Below are 20,438 nucleotides of genomic sequence, written 5' to 3'. Positions count from 1 at the left end.
TTAAATTAATTTTTTATTATGGCAGTTTAAGTAAAATTAATCCCATCATCTTAATTTAATTTAATATGAAATTACATTAGAAAATATTGCGGTTAATATGTCCGTTTGTTGTTTGTTTTTTATTAGTCCTCGGACCTGTTTAAACATTGAAGACCATCCAGAAATTCATGAAAAACCATTTCTGAGTTCTAGTGCTCCACCTATAACAAGTCTTAGTCTCCTAGGAAATTTTGAGGTAATGTTTTTTTAAAGCTATTTTAAGAGTTGAAGTTTCTTAAGCCATACCCAGGTTATAATTTATGTCATTTGTTTATGAAAGGGGAATAAATAAATAAATGGGTTGTATTTTTCCAAAGCCTGGAGATCACCTTCTTTCCTTTTTCTTTCCCCTTTCCCTTACCTTATCATGGGAAGTGAAGTTGGGAGAATTGTTAGCAGTGACATCTTAGAATTGGGTACCTTGTAGAGGAGACAGAGGACTTAGATGCAATCAGGTTGGATCAAGGGATCTGTTACTATAGCTGCAGGATAGACTTGACTCTCCTTCTTACCTGGTAAAATTGGCTCTGGGACCCAGGAAGAATGATGGTGTGCAGATAGTAGCCCCTTCATGATCAAGGAGGTTGACTTTTAAAATCAAATAGTTCTTTGTACTCTACTTGCAGTTTCCCTGGAGATCTAAATCTATTCCAAAACAAGGAGTTTTTTGTTTTGTTTTTAAATCAAATGGTTAAAGGTACATGTGCTGCTTTATTTAGTATGGATATTTCTACTTGGGACCAAGTGTATTATTACAGCTTTAGTTGTCATTAATATAAAAAACAACCTTAAATATGTGCCAGTTAATGACATTTTAAAAGTGATTTTAATTGGTGAATTTTTATGGGAAAATAACTCAAAATTTGTATTTTTAATTAAATAGCTTTATCAGAGTTATGGTGGTTTGCTATATTAACAGTATTGCTTTATTCAAGATAATTTTTTAATATTGAGGCTTTCAAAGTTTATTTTATTTATTTAAAATATATATCTTTATTGATTTCAAAGTGAGGAAGGGGGAGGGGGAGAAAGATAGAAACATCAATGATGAGAGTCATTGATCAGCTGCTTCCTGCACGCCCCCTGCTGGGGATCGAGCCCGCAACCCAGGCATGTGCCCTGACCGGGAATCGAACCCCGATCTCCTGGATCATAGGTCGATGTTCAACCACTGAGCCACGCCTGGCTGGGCTCTTTGAAAGTTTTAGTAGCAACAAAGGAAAATACATTTTATGGTAAGTTAATCTCTTTTGCATCTCACAGTCCAAGGTGTCAGTTCAGAAATGTTGATCTCTCTATTCTTCTTTGTCATCAATTTAAAATTACATAAGGCCATTGTGAGGGTCAGGTCCTCTGCAGCCTTTGTACAGTATATCCAAGAACATTTATGAGGGGGAAAAGAGAACTTCGATATGTGAAAACCATAGGAAAGGGAAGTTGGTTAAAAGATCAGTACACTGTTCCTTTCACACAATTCTGTGCAGATATGCGTTCATTTTCACATGACTTAACTGGAAAAACACAGAGAAGTTCTGAGGCTGTCCAACTCATAGGTTCTCTTTAATTTATAATGAATCAGATGCTTTCTCCAATAAATCACTGAAGATATTTATTCTACTTAGTGCATTTGACTCTCTATGGTAGTTTTAAAAAGGGGAGAGGATAGACTTGAATAACTAAGCTGACACATTGGCCTAGTTTCATGAAACAGGGCAAAGCCTTACCCTGCTTTGAGGGGAATCTGGATGTTTTGACATTATCTGTGGGGCCTTAGGTGGAGTCTAGAAACTCATTGACCCAGAGTAACTCCCACGTAGAAGGCTATCTATCTGATTTCTAAGGCTAGTTATTTTTTCTTGCTACCTTTTAGAGTTTTCTATCTGATAAGGGGTTAATATCCAAAATATATAAAGACCTCAGACAACTCAATAGCAAAAAAAAATTCTATTAAAGTTCTCTCCAAAAACCTTGTCTTCATCCGTTCTACTCATCTGTCTTGTGAATCTCTTCCATCAATTTTGTCCAGCACAATACTGACAACCAGTAGAAATGGGTTTTTTCCTACATGAGACTCCAGTAATTTCTTCACTATAAAATAGCTTGCATTTTCTAAAATTTTACCTAAGTAGAGTCATTCAGTATTTACTTTTTGGGGGGCGAGAGGAGCAGGGAGTTTCTTTCACTCACCTTTATTATTTTGAAGTTACCCATGTTGTCCTGTGTATCAAGAGTTCATTTTTTGTTGTTGCTATTATGTGGATATATAGCACAATTTGTTTATTGATTCCCCTCATTCTAGACATTTGGGTCTAGAATCCAGTTTTAGGCTATTACAAATAAAGCTGCTATGAATATTCATGTTTTTGCGCAGACATAAGTTTTCATTTTGCTTGGGTAACTACCTAGGAATGGAATGTCTGGGTAGTATAGTAGGTGTATGTTTAACTTTTTCAGAAGCTGCCAAACTGCTTTCCAAAGTAGTTATAATATTTCCAATTCCCACCAACAGTGTATGACAGTTCTAGTTCCTCCACATTTTTGCCAATGTTTGCAATGGTCAGTCTTTTTTTTTTTTTAAACATTCAAAGCTGTGTTTAAATGAGTTTCCTTAAGGCCAAACTGTATATTCTACATTTGGATTCCATGGAATTCTCTTAATATTCTTTAATTTTATTTTTCAGTTACAGTTTACATTCAATGTTATTCTGTATTAGTTTCAGGTGTAAGCATAGTGGTTAGACAGTCATATGCTTTATGAAGTGTTCCACTCAGTATTTCCAGTACCCGCCTGACACCATACATAGTTATTACAATATTATTGGCTACATTTCCTATGCTGTACTTAACATTCCCATGACTATTTTGTAACTACCAATTTGTGCTTCTCAATCCCTTCACCTTTTTCACCCATCCCCAACTCCCCTTCCCTCTGGCAACTATCAGTCTGTTCTCTGTATCTATGAGTCTGTTTATTTTGTTTGTTCATTTATTTTGTTCTTTCGATTCCACATATAAGTGAAATCATATGGTACTTCAATGGCCAGTCTTTTTATTTTAGCCATTCTAGTGTGTGGGTAGTGCTATAGTACTGTAGGTTTTTTTGTTTGTTTTTTAGAGAGAGGAAGAGGCGGGTGCTCTGTGAGGATTAACAGAATTTTTGATACTATACCTGCTCTGGTAGAGTTTGGTTGGGGGGTGTTGTTGTTTGTTGTTTTACAGAAATAAGAATGACATATTAAACAATTAGGCCTAACTAATGGTGAAGTTCAAGGAGAGTTCAGCATGGGTTGGAACAGTGAGAGGAGGCCAAACTTTATAGGATGGTAGAAGAAGGGCGGGGGAGGTTTAATTTCAGGTCAGATGAACATCTGAAATGAGGGCATGGCAATGGTAGCAACCATTTTTCTAGTGCCATAAGGCATAGTAATGTATTTCTTGAAGTAGAAAACAGAATCAGTGTGTTAACTTTTTAAATGTATATCTTAAAAGTTATTTTATCTTCCAGGAATCCGTCTTGAACTATCGTTTAGATCCTCTCGGCATTGTTGATGGTTTTACTGCCGAGGTAGGGGCAAGTGGTGTTTTCTGCCCCACACACTTGATTCTTCCAGTTGAAGTGTCATTCTACAGTGTCTCCGATGATAACGCTCCCTCTCCATACATGGCAAGTATTTTTTAAATTGTCTTTTTCTTCTACAGTCAACCAACTTAATGGCAAATGTCTTTAAGTTTAAAGAGACTGAGGACTGCTTTGGTGCAGTGCTTGATAATATGAAGTATTTCCTAAGAGAAAATTGAAGGCTGGCTAGAGACTAATTAATAAACCAAACAAAATGTTACCTCACAACTTCTTTCTGTGCTAGCTCTAACAATAGCTATCCTCTTTAGCATTTGACGGTGGTGCTGAAAATTTACCTGTTTCTATGTGATTTGAAAAACACAAAAAAGATAAAAATTTGATTGGTGACATTATAATTCCATATCTTGCTGAGTTCACACAAATTCTCAAGTGCTTACTGTGCACTGTGCTCCCAAAGGGTTGCCTTCACATGTGATCCTCATCTCAGCAGAGTTTAGGTAAAGATTTGGTAGCCTAAGGCTTCTGTGAGGCCCTTTTACCCACGTTCTCCTGTTTGGTTTGTGTTTGGACCATTTTCTTGTAATCCTAGGGTCCTTTAGAATATTAGCTATTTCTGACTGTGTGCTAATGTTTTACTGGAGAGTAAGGTAGCTAACAGGAATTAGAGCACAGTTTTGAGCCTTCCAGTTCTATGATTTCATCTTTCCCATTTCTTATTCCAGTGGGTTGAGCATAAAATAAGCTTTCAACTGCAAAAATGCTCCTGAGTCCTGGAGTGTGATTAGTATCAGCCTTTTCCGAAAACACAGAGAGGAAGAAGTGGCTAGCAATGCAAGTCTATAAGCTTTTACAGAGACTGTATAAAATGGAGCCAGAGCTGGGATTTCATGTTTGGTCTTACTTTGAGAAATATATATTGCTATAGGCATAGAAATATACAGCTCTGGTCTTGTTATTTGAATGTCCTAGCTCCCACCTGGCTCAATTGCTTCCTCTCCCCCGTCTTTTAGATTTTCAAGAACATTAATAACAGTGTCTTTTGTTATTAATAAAAGTTGTGAGAAGGGAATTCTACATAATTGAGAAACAACAAAGGAAAAGAAGTTTTACTTTTTTTAGAGACCTAAATATAGCCTACTTATCATTGGCCCAGATTTTTCAAGGAAGCCTTTCTCCATTCTAAGGGTGAAAATTACAGTCAAGTTACTGATCAGCATTTCATACTTTGATAGAAAAAGCAAACTTGTGTCTGCTCATTTATTCAAAGCTTTATTTTCCCAATAATATTTACACTTGTGGATCATAATCATACTGATGCACAACATTGGTTACTATGAAAAACAAGGCCCGCTCCTTTACAAACCTGCCCATTATCACATAAGCCACCTGTTATCCATTTACCATAAAAAGAGTATCTACTTTTACAGTGTAATTTTGAAAAAATAACTGCTAATTAATATAATGGAAAGTACCATTGAGATAAGTTCAATATCAGGATAAAAGTGTATCATACTGGAATGCTTACAATATTAGAGTATAACTGTGAAGATGTCCATCTTGCTTTACCAGGACATTCAAGAAGTCTTACCGGCTTCACATATTCTACTGGTACAGTGATAGAGAATTGAAAAATAAGGTCTAAAATACTGTAATCTGTGATTGTATACAGAGTCCCGATAACTGTGAGGATGGCTGAGAAATAAGATAAAACAGTGACTTGACTAAAAATCAGCTCAAATGTCTTCAAATGAAATTCATGAACAAGAGGTCATTTGAACTATGCTTTAAAAAAGCAAAACAGCATTAATCTTTGACCTTGGTTGATATCTAAAAAATGAAGGATTAAGAAAGAGATAAAGGATTTTGTCACTGTCTTCAGAAAATACACACAAATGTTTGCAGATTTTGAATAGATACTGGAAAGCATATAAATCAGGTTATTGAGTTAGTATATTCTTAAAGAATATCTGATTTGCTTTTTTCTGATAATATTCAATAAATTTTCCATTGTGTAATTTTTTTTCTAAGTCAGGTTTACTCATTAGAAATGGGTTCCCTTTGCAAATGATGCAGCCCAAATCTTAGACCACAGATCATTCCTACTGTAAATTAATAAAATTAACCTTTTTCTTCAGGGAATTTTATTTATATATTGGTAATTCCATCTGTTTTCAAAGTACTGATCATATTTTGGTAAGATAATCCATATCTCAGGTCAGCAGAGCTGAGACACCAAACTACTATTTGTTACTCTAATAATAACCTTGGCACCTCTCATGACAAATTACACAAATGACTCAGAAAGGTAAATTTTTAGCACAAAAAAATTCTGTCTTTGTGGTGTAGAAGTGGTGCAAGACTTTTCATTAAATAATTCCTTAAGGATTAACTTAAAGCTATGTAATATCTCTCTCCATTTGGGTGTCAGTGGTAAAAATGTTCTTTGGGTGTTATATAATATGACAACTTCACAGTTTAGAAACTATTACATGGTGGAACCAAGCAGAAAGGTCAGTAGCAAATTTGTGGTATAACTTATATTATCATCATATTAAGTAACCAAATTAAGATAAAATTCTTTGTTTTACTTAGCTCTGTATAGTCTCTATTAAACAATAATTTGAGAATAAGTTTTTATATAAGATTTGACCCAATTCATTTATCTTAACCTTTCTATTCCATCCTAAAATGCCAGAAGTACAGTAACTTTTTCTACATAGAAATATTGATATGCCAACCAATTAAAATATTAAGCAACAACAACTTTAGTAATAATAATAGAATTCCAAATAATTTCTCCATTCCTTTCTAATTCCTTATTTGCCAATGACATACAGGTCTTACATTGCTTAGAAATTGTGAAGTGTTGCCCTGGCCAGTATGGCTCAGTTGGTTGGGCATCATTCCGTGCATTGAAAGGTCTCGAGTTCGATTCCCGGTCAGGGCACATGCCCAGGTTTCAGGCTCGATACCCAGTGGGGGGTGTACCGGAGGCAGCTGATCAGTGTTTCACTCTCACATCAATGTTTCTCGCTCTTTCTCCCTCTCCCTTCTTCTCTTTTTAAAAATCAATAGAAAATCTTAAGAAGTTGTAAAGTGTCGCCTTAAACTTGAAGGTTAAAAAAATATATATATTCTTGGCATGCTTCCCCTCCCGGGAGCTTGCCCGCACCTTTCCCTTCCCCCTCTTCTTCCCTCTCAGGCATGCATCTCCTAAACTCTAAGGGTTCCTACGAGACTTGCAACCAGGGGACCAATGGGCAGTGTCAGCTTGTCCCGGGCTAACCCCCTGAGTCTGTCTCCCCCCTTCTTCTGTCCTAAGCCTTCCTTGTTTCACTGTCCTCCAGCTTTAATAAACATACTCTCAAAAAATAAAACACCTATATTTGTTCTTCATAAATTTATTTAGTTACTATTGTCATGTTCTGAAAACTATTATAATTCTATGTATTAAAGAAAATAAATATAGGCTTGATAGTAGTTTCTGAGTTACCAGTTTTCCTTTATTTGTTTAGGGGAGGGTAGCAAGGAAGAACAGTAATGCATTGCCTGTAGCAATGTGATTATAAAGGTAGCTATTATTTATACATATTTTACTTTTTTCCCCTGGAACTAGGAAGAAGAGGGGCGGTGCATACCATAGCATTTTTCAGATAGAGCAGATTGTAGGAGAGAAAGTGTTTAAAGCTTCATTGCTGTTTTGGTTAGGAATGCAATTTGTTGATACATTGTTTTCATGTATAAATGACCATGGGATAAATCGTATTTGTCAAGAACCATGTTTCTTCTCAGTGCCCATTTTCATGAACATTTCCCAATATTAGCATGTTAATTTAACAATCCGATATCAAGTGCCATTCACTGGAGTTGTGATATTTCCACGTCAGAGTCTGTTTTCCTTTTACCTTCGTCCATTCTTTCTTACCGACCCCCTCACCCCCTGCCCTGGCCTGCCTTTCAAACACAGGGATGTTGCCTGATGGGACAGTCCTGTTTTATATTTACTTTTACATAAGGTTGACATGTTTTGACGTATACAACATAAAATGATGGGATATGAAATGTGGAGCAATGCAATTATTCTACTTAACTACTCAAAAGAAAACTATTAACCCAGTTAAAACAATGGAATCAGCGTTCTTTTCTCAAAGCTACCTGAGAGTTAAGTATCACAACCACCGCCTGTTGTCATTTGGTTATCCTGGTTATCCAGGAATTTTCACACATTCAGTTACAGCTTCCCTTGTTTTAATTTGTATTTCTTTCCCATTTGGGGACTGCTGCAATGATTAGAACATCCTTCTCAAGAAACTGTGTCATATAGCACAGCAGTGCTTCTCAGATGGTAATGTGCGTATGATGTCATATGGGAAACTGGTTAAAATGCAGATTTGATTTGGAGTCTGGGGAGAAGCCAGTAATTCTGCATTTCTAACAAGTTCACAGGCGATAATGATGATGCTGGCCTTTCTCTAATCTATATGACTGAAGAATTGACTGCATTTTTGGCCAAGACTTAGATCCTTCCACATTCCTGACTTTTTATATGTCCAAAGATCAGTATATTATTTTGCTTCATTTTCCTCCCCCCACAAGATGCAAGGGAGTAATCCCATCATCTCCATTTGTCCTTTTTAGTTAAGGAACTTCTTACTTCTGTATCTTATATCTTAATAGAAATTGCAAGCAGCGTGGTGTTATATGATTGTTATTTATTTCATATATTGTTATTTATTATATATTTGATGTTATATATTATGTATTGCAACACCTCCAAGAAAAACAGTAAATTGTTTTCATACCAGTGGGACTCTCACTATTTCATACTATAGAATGTATCTCTATTAATGCAATGTGAATGTTTTCCTAGACATATAGAATTCTGAAATTTTAGTAATTACACAATTTATTATTTTAGTCTTTTACATACGTATGCCTCAATTTGTACTCAATTTGTCTTCTTTTATTTCAAGGGTGTGATTACTTTAGAGTCCCTTGGTAAAAGGGGTTATCGAGTACCTCCTTCAGGAACAATACAAGTGGTATGTGTTTTATAGCCTACAATTGCAATAATCATTCTCTCACATACATATAGAACTTAGCCCTTTCTCCTGCTACTGCTGCTGCAACAACCTTGGTAAGTAACAGTGGGGCTGCAGCTTTGTTTGGAGCTTCCCTGCTCTGCCCCAGGAATGACCATTTGGGGACCTCCATAAAAGGAAAGCATTAATAAGCTAAGCAAGGTGAATGCAGTAGAAACATAGTACATGACAGTTTACATAACTTCAATAGAGCTATTTTCAATATAATCAGACCTAGCATTACCTGTGCCTTCTATTTAAAACAGTAAGCCAGAGTGAGATCAACTGATTCAAAAGGAGACCCCAAATATTAGAATTGCTTTGGCAGGAAGACTTAGGAAACAAAATTACATATCGCTAGGGTAAGAGTCTACATTGAGCCCAGCCGGGCGTGGCTCAGTGGTTGAGCGTCGACCTAGGATCCTGGCGATCGAGGTTCGATTCCCAGTCAGGGCACATGCCCGGGTTGCGGGCTAGCCGATCAGTGACTCTCATCACTGATGTTTCTATCTCTGTCTCTCCCTCTCCTTTCCTCTCTCTGAAATCAATAAAGATATATATATATATAAAAAAAAAGAGTCTACATTGATCTGATGAGGTGGTTATGCAGAATGCAGTCTGACAGAAGTGAGGGCAGAGAAGGCATGTTTCCTTTCAGTCTAGGTGTTGATCTAGTTTGGGTTCAGGAGAACTCTTCCAGCCCAGAGCAATCCTTCATCATCCTTGCTCTTAGGTTCTCAGAAGAGTAATTTAGATATCAAGGCCACTCTGCCACTCAGTTCATCTCCAAGTCAGACCCAGGATAATCTTGAAAGCCCAGAAGTCTATCTATTGCAGAGTTGGCCTTTACAGACTAAAAAGAGTGTCACTGATATTTGTGAATTATACTTTGATAAAGCTGAAATTAAAAAAAAAAAAAAAAGTCCAGTGAGTTCCTCTCACTTAGGATCTGGTGTAATTCAGCAAGCCTTTTTGTGACCTTTGGCTTCAGTGTGATCAGTGCTCATCAGACCACCTTTATTGATCACCTTTGTTCCAGTACAGCAAAGGAGCCTATACAATTGTTTATTGCATATCATACAGGATTGAAACAGTACTATGCAATATATATGTGTGTGTGTATTGCAGTATATACATATATATGTTTTGTTGAGGAAGAATCAGTGTATATTAAAGTAAAATTTTTATGTTGAATGGAAATCTTGAACTAAAAGAATGGTAGTCTGTTCTCTTGCCTCTGGCAGTATAGCGCATGTGAAAGTGTGAGTTGCTGGAAAGCTAGTTATCTTAGTAATGGGGCATAAACACAAAACAGCACGCTTACCTCTTATTTGAAGAATGCCAACTTTAATGGTTAGTTTTAAATATGAAATTTATATATATGTCTTTAATTTCTTACATAGTTTACATATAAACGTGGATTGAACACACTGGCTTGCTAGTTGTGTAGTTTGTTGAATGTATTAGCCTTAATCTTAAGACTCACTAGATTTTTAAAAATTGGATCATAATATTGATATATTTCTCATTTTGATTCAGTGAGTGATGTCCAGTGCCACGGATGAGCTTCAGAAAGCATGGGCACCAAGTTACCTATTGATGTGTTGGTAATTTGGTTAAAGTCAGATCAGCAACCTGGGATTTTGTTTATAAATCAGTATTTTTAAAAATAATATTCCTTTGAATAGTCATAGCAGAGTACCAGTTGAATTTAATTTAGTCTTTACCAAGGATACGTATTTTGGTCTATTTATGCTATTGATGATGATGTTTAAATGTGTTACTGCAGTTTTTGAAATGAGAACATGTTTTATTTAGCCTACTTTGTAACTAATAGTAATAAACTGTATTTTCTAAACTTAGAAGCATTTCAAATAAAAAAGGCCTCTTTTTTGAGAACATTCTTTAAATTTTATAATAACCGTATGTACTCAAAACACCGAAAAGCCTAGTTTTACCAAGCTTTTATTTTTTAAAAATTCTGTTTACTCACTATTAAAATGTGAGGAAAATTAAAATTGTATTTTGAGAAATATGTACACTTTAATGAAGCTAATGTTTGAAATAAATGAATTGGAATGTTTTCATCCAGTGAGCATGTATTTTGCTTAATCTAGTGGAATGATTTCTTAAAATATGAATGAGGAGTAAAACCTATGTATTGTCTATTATTAATATGAAATTTGTGACTAAAAGATTTTGATTTGCTTTAGGATTTTATATTACTGTTAAATAAAAAATATAAATTGAACCGTTTTTTAAAATAATGAGTATCAGCTCATCAACTTATGAAATTTTAGTAACTCTAGTCCCCCAAACTGAATTATATCCACTGGCATTAATTTATTATTTAAAAATCTATTTTATTGGCACAACCATTTTGAGTCAAATCAACAAATCACCGTTTTTAAAAAATAATTTCTATATTGTTTCTTCAGACCTTATTTAATCCCAATAAGACTGTGGTGAAGATGTTTGTTGTGATATATGACTTACGAGATATGCCAGCCAATCATCAGACATTCCTACGACAAAGAACTTTTTCTGTACCGGTTAAACAAGACGTGAAGAGGAGTGTTAATAAAGAGAACATCCGACATACGGAAGAACGGTTATTACGCTACCTCATACATCTGAGGTAATGTTTAAAATGAAGATAAAAATGTTACTTTAGAAGAACTCTAAAATTTTTGGTTTATTTTAAAAACTGTCACTCTAACTAGACCAGTGCCCCTTGGAATTTGCTTAACTTGCAAACTCTGATGATATGCCAAGATGCAGAAAACGCATGGCATGCCTCCTGTAGTCATTATTACTTCTTGAATTGGGAGTGTTTTTCATTTATAGCTGTATAATGCAAAATATTTTATATCAAAGCAATAATGTTTAATAGAATTATAATATGAGCCATATATGTAGTTATATGTTTTCTAGTAGCTACATTAAAAAATATTAAGAGAAAGGAAAGATTAATATATTTTATTTAACCCAGTATATCCAAATGTTATCATTTGAATAGATAATCAATATAAATATTATGGGTGAGATATTTTATATTATTTATTATAATAAATATAATATTTATTATAAATATGAATGAGATAGTTATATTCTTCATTATTTATACCAAATACTTAAAATCAAGTATGTATTTTACACTAATGGCACAATTCAATTTAAACTAGCCATATTTTAAGTGCACAGTAGCCACATGTGGCTAGTGGCTGCTGTATTAGGGGAGTTGTTAACATTCATTCATTCATTCATTCATTCCACAAATATGTGTTAGGCATTTTTCTAGGCACCAGGATACCATTGTAACAAAATCTCTGTTCTCATAGAGCTATTAGTCTAGTGATTCCATTAGAAATACCTTTTCCTCTAAGTTTTACTACCGTGCTCACAGCTGTAGGTTGTGAGAAAGCACTTGTTTGCCCTTGAGGTCCAAGTTGCCAGCATCCTAGAGTAAAGTTTTCAGATCCGAAGTCCTAGTATAGCTCTCAGGACTAATGAGCAAGTCTATTGGTTAAGAGAGAGCTCAATAGTTTCTTGCCTGTAACTCTATTCTTAATATTTTTCTGATGCCATTCAAACTAAGTCCTCAATCATATCGGTGGCAGTAATTCATCTTAGTTTAACGTCTTACTTCAAGAGCCCTAGTCATCAGGAGGAGGCATCTTTCATCCAGGGCCCAGGCAGAGGCCCTCTACTCTGTTACTGATGGTGACTGTCCACTATCTTTCAATAGATTGCCTGTGGTGATTTAGTGTAAGGAGTCAGCTGTACACTTAAGTCCTGTACTTGAAAATGTCTGTTAAGTTAATTGCCTGCCTCCCCCCTCCAAGCACTGCTTAATTGATACTCTTACCTTGGGGTCTTCTGCCTGGTGTTCTGTAACCTAAGGACATGTTGAACCAGCGCAATGTATTTACACCCAACTTGACACTACCTGACATGAGCCTCATGGGAAATCTACAAATTGTGGGAATGAAAAACATACTAAAATAGACTTGGAAGACTTTTAAAGAGAGAAATGGTATAAAATAGTAGACTGTAAGAATAGCTCCCAGCCCAATCTAAGAAAAGATTCAACTCTCTTTACACTTCCATCTTATACCATTCCTCTTTTTAAAATATACAGATATATATATATATATGTCTTTATTTCAGAGAGGGAAAGAGAGGGAGAGAGAAACATCAATGATGAGAGACAGTCATCAATGATGAGAGACAGTCATTGATCGGCTGCCTCCTGCACGCCCCCTGCTGGGGATCAAGCAGCAACCCGGGCATGTGCCCCGACCGGGAACTGAACCGTGACCTCCTGGTTCATAGGTCGACACTCAACCACTGAGCCATGCTGGCTGGGCTATACCATTCCTCTTGAAGTTTTAACAACCATAGCCATATGTAACCAACATTTACCAAAGTAAAAATCAGCTACCCCCAGCTTTTATTACCCCTACATAATGATTAGATACTTTAAATGCTCTAAAGAAACCTCTTTGCACAGTACAGCGTCGTTCCCAAAGCTCCCCATGTTCTTCAGGTTGAGATGATGAAAACCTTCACAGAGAGGAAAAGAGTGAGACAGTGAAGGAGATCCACTTTAACATATACAGCTGACCACCAGATTATTCAGCTACTGTAGGAATAAAAACCATAAATCCAGAGTATATTTCTGCTATGCAAAGGAAAACCAGAGAAATTAGCACTAAAGGCTGTGTTTGACTATCTGCCAGATAAGTTTATGTGATTAAAGATTCTAGTGTCCTCCCTGCATTGTGCTATAAATATTAATTAGCAAGGGATAGAAACTGTTCCATATACAGTTTTGATAACCATTTTTGTTTCACTGCTAACTTTTAAATGATTTCTACTGATGGCTAGGCTTTATTAGGTAGCCACTGCTGATGATAGCAGCCCTTTCTCATCTTACGATTGTCCTCAAAACTTGATTATTTTCAGTGGGGACTTTTCAAGTGTGGAATCAATTCTAATGTACTCAAAATTGTGGGAGGGCAAGTTGTGTGAAATAGATCAACCTGTGTTGCTAGAAGATGCTAGAGCTGCAAAGCCCAAGTTTAGTATGACTGATGCGAACTGAAATTTGACACTGTAGTTGTCATGAGGAAAGGTGCATGCGATGTGGTGTCAGGGGTGAAAGCTAGGAGTATATGTGCCGCATTTACAGAAGGGAGCATCTCTGGGATTGTACAAGGAAAAGGAGCTTATAAAGTGTTTAGGGAGTAGCAAGGGAGAGCACTTAAATAGCAACACATGCTTTGGCTATGTAAGACTTTACGTTAATCTTGTTAAAACGTTACTATTAACTTCATATTGTGGCAAAGACTAATTCTTCCTACATTTAAAATTCAATTATTTGGGGGTTTTGCTTTGTTTTGTTTTAAAAACTCAATCCCTAAGTGATGCATCTTTTTGTCTGTTTATTTAGGTTCCAGAGTTCTAAATCTGGAAAGATCTACCTCCATAGGGATGTACGGCTCCTGTTCTCCAGAAAGTCAATGGAAGTTGATAGCGGTGCTGCGTATGAACTCAAATCTTACACTGAATCGCCAACAAACCCTCAGTTTTCACCGAGATGTTGATAAGGAGTGACAGTTTAAAGTATTTGCTCAGTACCCAAGTTTGAAAGTAAAAATTAGCGTAGAACGGAGTGTACCAAATTAACAACCAGGAGAGCTGATCCTCTCCTGTTATCCTGGACCAGTTTTTATTAAAGGATTCCTGGAATGAGATCCACATATTCCAAGTAGACTGGAAACACTCATGTCCTAAGCCTTTTTGTACTGTTGAAACCACTTCATGGGACATGTTGCAATAGCAAAACCCCCCGTTAGATTAGTGTTTACACATTTTACTTCTCAGTTATTTAATATTTAATGTTTTACTTAATACTCAAGTGATGTTTGTCTCTAGTGTTCTAATGTAGCACAAATCCTATGTAAAATCATACTATGTATTTTTGACGTTAATGTTGAAATCTGAAATATATGCACAAGTCTTTAATTTTGTGTGATGTGTTTTAAGTATTATTCATTTAAGTTACTGAAAAGGAGAATGAAATGTTGAGCTTCTTTAAGATTAACGCACTATGCAAGCATGTGTACTTTTTATATCCCCCAAGTTTAGTTTTGAAAACACCCCTTTCAGGTTGCTGTCTCACATGGTAGTCCTCTGACATTCTGTGTTGGCAGTGCAATGTGGACTGAGCTGCTTCACATCCCCTTGCGAGTGCAGTTATCATGCCCATTCATAATCCCCCTGGGATCCCTTATCCTCAGAACAGTTCTATTTTTCCTTAATCACTACTACAGAGGCTTTACATGAAATTGCTGTCCCATGCTAGATAACTTTTGCAAATTGTTAAAAGAATATGTACTTTGAAAACAAATTAGTATTTATATTGTAAATATATGCAAAAAACAAAGAAACGCGTATTTGGCTTTTATTTTTAGATGAGACATATATGTGATTGAATGCATTTCTGATGGCCATCAGACAGTTTCTATTCTAGCTTTACAGCTGACAAGAGGAAAGGGGGAGATGTCTTGAGCCTTGTCCCAACTTATTTTCTTATTCAGGGTCGCAATGAAAGGCATTTGGTAACTGAGAAAACCACCGAGCAAGGAAATTTGGCTGAGTGCATCAAAAGCCTTCTCTCCATTCCCCATAGAAAGAAGAGTGGTTTTAGATGTTTGTGTGGGGACAGTGGGCAACAGCAGATCAGACAATAAGGCACAAATACTGGGACAAAGCTGCAAGTGCAGGTTAGAAAATAGGTACCACTCAAGTAGGCCAGACCCAAGAGACCTGGGAGTCTAGAACCAGGTGAGCAGTCTGCAATTTGGGAGACGGGAAGGTTTTTATTTTGGAACTTGGCTAATGGTTAGACTATTCAAGAGAATTTGGACAAGTGATGACTGTGGGTTGGCCAGCAAGAAGCCTCTTATAAATTTACTTTAAAATATCAGAAGAGAAAAGGCTATTTGTATTTTATAAAAGTAAAAAAAGTTTGCAGTGGGACAAATTTATAAAGATTTGTTCTCAATCACCAGGCTATGTGAAAATAACATGAGATTGGGACCCAAAATGTTTGAATTATAATCCTAGGTGTAATGATATCTGATAGGATTGACTCCAAGAATCCTCTAACCCTGTGTGTTTGAGAAGATGAGGTGAGAGTATCGTTAATGTGACTTGCTTTTTAAATTCTGTGATCTAATTCTTGCGTTATTTCGATACACATATCTAGATTTCTTATATATTTGACAAAAGTTAATACTGATAATTTTATATAAAACTTGGAAAACACCAAGTAGCTAAAACAAAAGAAAAATGCTTACAGATTTTTTTAAAGTTATTGCTTCTTTGATCTCTCCAGTAATCTAAAAATTAGTAATGATATTGTAACCTTTACAGAATTCTTTCTTGTACATAGTTCTTCACCTTTCTGGGCATTTTTTAGAAAATGTCAAAAAGATGATTGAAGCATCTGGGCGCATCTTGTGCTCTTCCTGGCAAGGGAAACATGCTGACATTTTGTTGCTCTATTTCTTAGGGCCTCCTTTGCCCGTGTTGTTTTACCCAGTGAGATGTGGTCACCAGCACTTGTCTGCTCTCATTTGCCCTGGTACTATACCTGTCGTGATGGTTCTTTTCCACCCTTTTTTGGTTATAGGCTGAGATTTTACCACACTCTCTTCATCACTCCTCTTTGTATAATGTCAGTAGATTGTTGGCATGCAGGTAAAGCTATCAGCAGACAATCAACAGTGCTACTACTGATGGTAGATAATAGAGATTTCCTCACTTCAGATTCACTTGGCAGTTTTACAGACTAACAAAATGATTCATAACTAGTAACTGTCTTTAAAAAGGAACTCCAGAATTTCTTATCAGAAGAAAATGAAAAATATTAACAAGTTATAAAATGGGGACTGGCAGGAAGGCAGTCAACAGAAGGATCCCTCCTGCCATTTCCCCCACCATCTGTCATTGCCACAGAGTTAAAGAAAGGAAACAACTTATTCTTCAAAACCATCCTTGCCCAGCAGGCTTGGCTCAGAGGTTGAGTATCAATCTATGATCCAGGAGATCGAGTTTTGATTTCTGGTCAGGGCACATGCCCGGGTTGCAGGCTCCATCCCTGGTGGGTGGTGTGCCAGAGGCAGCCTATCAGTGGCACTCTCTCATCATTGATGTTCCTCTCTCTTCCTCTCCCTTCCTCTCTCTGAAATCAATAAAAACATATTTTAAAAAAACAAAAAATGTCATCCTTGGAATCTCCACTCTTCCCTAAGTTGTTTTGTGAATGAAGCAGTGATTCTTTTTCAAATTTCACTTAAAAAACTTATGCAATAGCCCCACCGGGCGTGGCTCAGCTGTTGAGACTCCACCTAGGATCCAGGAAATTGAGGTTCGATTCCCAGTCAGGGCACATGCCCGGGTTGCGGGCTCGATCCCCAGCAGGGGGCGTGCAGGAGGCAGCCGATCAATGACTCTCATCATTGATGTTTCTATCTCTCTCCCTCTCCTTTCCTCTCTCTGAAATCAATAAAGATACATTTAAAAAACAAACTTATGCAATATATATTTATTACAAAAATTTTCATACTACCCATGAATATAAACTAAATGTGAAAGTCCCTCTGTCTTCTAGCTATCACTTTACAGAGATTGTTACTTTTAAAATTTTGGAGTATGACTCCATATGGTCTACTGGACTTAGGAATAAGCACAGTTTCAGCCTAGGTGGGAAGTAGGGTTTTCATCACGGTAGGAATTCACTCTCAATCCCTAAGACTATTGGAGTCACCCATTCTACTCCATCTTGACTTATCTGTGAGAGACATAGGCCTTAAACTTGGACACTGGGCAGAGAAAGAGAACATGGATGTCTACTATGTGCCGGGCACTGTAAGCAATTTAATATTTAAAGTCATACTTTAGAGACAGTATGGATATATTCTACAGTGAGAGAAAAGGAGCTTGAACTCACCCCAGATCACACAGTAAGCAGAAGAGCCAAGATTCAAATCTAAGTGAAAGCTTATTTTTTCCACTCTACTACCCTGGCATTTTGACTTTTTTTAAAAATTGTTTTTCCACTAGTAATTACAGCCTGACATTAAAATATACTGTTCATCAATATTCTTGGCAATAAAGTTTATAATGTAATGTGTGATAGGTGAGCTATAGAATAAGTCAATGCCATTAATAATTAGGGGGAAAAAGACTGATTTAAATAAAGTTGCTTTATCCTAAAGCAACTCAGAAGCCATTCAACTTAGTTTACTGCCAGGAGACATGCAAATGTAGTTGATGGACGTTTTAGAAACACATTGTGGCAAATACTTTATGAAATTTTAAAGGTTTAAAGTTTCAGAAGTCCCTTCCAAACCCCACTGTTCATTGTTCTTTTTAATTCATTCAACATGTTTCTGTTCTAACCTTTCCAGTACATATAAAGGTCTCTCATCTCACTAAATCCCTAGAGAAGTGTCATCCTTCACTGTCTAGGTTCTACTTCCAACACTCAAGTTGTTGAAATAGCTCTTTTTCAGTTATCGGACCTGCTTATTCGGGTAAGTTTCCCCAGGCTTTGCTTACAGAAGTCACCATTTACCCTCAGGGCTTTTGGCACTCTGTATCTCACTTGGTTTCCCTGAGTTGCTCTTCCAGTTTCTTCCTATACCTTCCTTTCATTAAAAATGTATTCTGGGCCCGGCCGGGTGTGGCTCAGTGGTTGAGCATCCAGGCCATCAGGGTTTGATTCCCGGTTGGGGCACATGCCCTGGTTGTGGGCTCGATCAATGACTCTCTCATCATTGATGTTTCTATCTCTCTCTCCATCTCCCTTCCTCTCTCTGAAATCAATAAAGATATAAAAAAAAATTTTTTTTTAAAAAAAGTATTCTGTTCTTGGCGTTTGCTATATCAGCAGTGATACAAGCGGACTTCCTCTCCCAGATGTTTGAGGAATGGATGCGTGGGACATGATCTTATCTGCTTTACTCAAATTTCTACCAACTAAACCTCAAAAAACACCCTGATCTTTTTTAAAGCTTTTGTATACCTACCAAGTACTAATGCCAAAAACTCTTTTGTGCATGTGTGCATCAGAATCACCAGGGGGAGCTTTGGTTAAACATCAATTCTTGGACCTTGCTCCAGACCTAATGAGAATCTCTCTCAATAAGGTTTCTCAGCGATTCTAATTCCTGTGGCTAATTTAGTCAATTAAATTTAAATAAAATTTAAAATTCAGTTCCTGTACCAAGCAAAATAGAGACAGACTCATAGATAGAGAGCAGGCAAACAGCTCCTGTGGGGGTGGGGGGTGGGGAAGGGTTGGGAGGAGGGGTGGAGGGATTGAGCAATAAAGGGGAAAAAGAATTCATGGACTTAGACAACAGTGTGGTGATTGTGGGCATGGGGGGTGGAGGTGGAAGAGGGCATAGAAGGGATAAATGGTGATGGGAAAATAAAATAAAAAATAAAATTCAGTTCCTCTGCTGCATTAGTTACATTTCAAATGCTGAATAGTCATATGTGGCTAGTGACTGCCGTATTGGATAGCACAATACAGAGTATTCCCATCATCACAGAAAGTTCTATGGGACAGCACCGACCTAGAATACACAGATGGCAATTGAAGCTGTGAGGATGGACGTGATCCCCTGGGGAGTGTAAAACAAGAAGAGAAAGGATTCCAAGAACAGAATTGTTAGCATTTTTCCATTAAGAGGCAAGTAAAGACTCAACAAAGGAGATTAAGAAGAAATGGCCAGATTCTGTGCAAGGGAGGGACATCATCTTAATGACTTTTATACTAAACGCATTAGCTACTGGCTGAGAATAGGGTGGAGGCTGATACAAGAGTGGAGGCAGCCCCCTTTTTTTCTCTTCTCTTTAACAAATAAATATTGGACTTTATTCAATGCTTTTTTCTGAACTTATTGAAACGATCCATATGGTTTTCCTCCTTTAATTTACTTAATTCGGAAATTGCATAAAAATACATATTAATGTTAACCATCCGAGCATACATGAATAAATGAAACTTGTTCACACACACACAAAAAGAAGGAATGGCCAGAGAATAAGAGAGTGGTATCCTAGAGGTCAAGAGAAAATTGAAAGAAATAGGGTGTTCCCCAGCCAGCGTGTTTCAGTGACTGAGCATCTACCATGAACCAGGTAGGTGGTCACTGGTTCGATCCCCCGTCAGGGCACATGCCCGGGGGGTCCGGGCTCGATCCCTAGTGGGGAGTGTGCAGGGCGATCAGTGGCTCTCTTTCGTCATTAATGTCTCTCTCTCTCTCTCCCTTCCTCTCTCTGAAATCAATAAAAACATTAAAAACACACACACACACCAAAAAACCACCAATGAGCTGTTTTAAAACTTTAACTAAAAGCAGTTTATGCCAGGTAGTAGGTCCTAGGCTAGAATCTTCCCTGACAAAGATCAATCTTTACCTCAATTAAGCCTACTGTCCTTTTGCATCTACTGTAAAGTACCTTTGGCTTGTCAGGGTAACTTCCATTTTTCCAGACCCCCTCAGGGCACAACCAATGCACCCGGGCGGAGACCCCAAATCCTCTCATTATTGTTATCGTATCAATTGTTAACTATTAACTATCCGGTACCCACCTATGTAAAAGAAGCTCGTGCCTACCATTTTACTTTTTATCCTATCCCCAATGGATTTTGA

At 36.9% G+C, this 20,438-nt stretch overlaps 1 protein-coding gene across 8 annotated transcripts in view; it reads left to right on the top strand.

The window, feature by feature from the left end:
* ATOSA (atos homolog A) overlaps positions 1-16,962 on the top strand; it is an 81,083-nt gene extending 64,121 nt beyond the window's left edge. For 4 of the 8 annotated variants that reach the window (XM_081116730.1, XM_081116731.1, XM_081116729.1 and 1 more), the window contains 5 exons: positions 127-235; positions 3,545-3,703; positions 8,593-8,661; positions 11,139-11,338; positions 14,156-16,962. In XM_081116730.1, coding sequence (XP_080972856.1) covers positions 127-235; positions 3,545-3,703; positions 8,593-8,661; positions 11,139-11,338; positions 14,156-14,309 — 691 coding nt within the window. In that variant the 3' untranslated portion in view covers positions 14,310-16,962. The remainder of the gene's footprint in view (positions 1-126; positions 236-3,544; positions 3,704-8,592; positions 8,662-11,138; positions 11,339-14,155) is intronic. The other 4 variants (XM_081116728.1, XM_081116727.1, XM_081116725.1 and 1 more) reach the window with 1 other exon arrangement.
* Positions 16,963-20,438: the final 3,476 nt, after the last annotated feature.

This window comes from Miniopterus schreibersii (genome assembly GCF_964146895.1).
Source record: "Miniopterus schreibersii genome assembly, chromosome: 1".
NCBI classification, from domain to species: Eukaryota; Metazoa; Chordata; class Mammalia; order Chiroptera; family Miniopteridae; genus Miniopterus; species Miniopterus schreibersii.
This window is presented reverse-complemented; position numbering and strand designations above follow the sequence as displayed.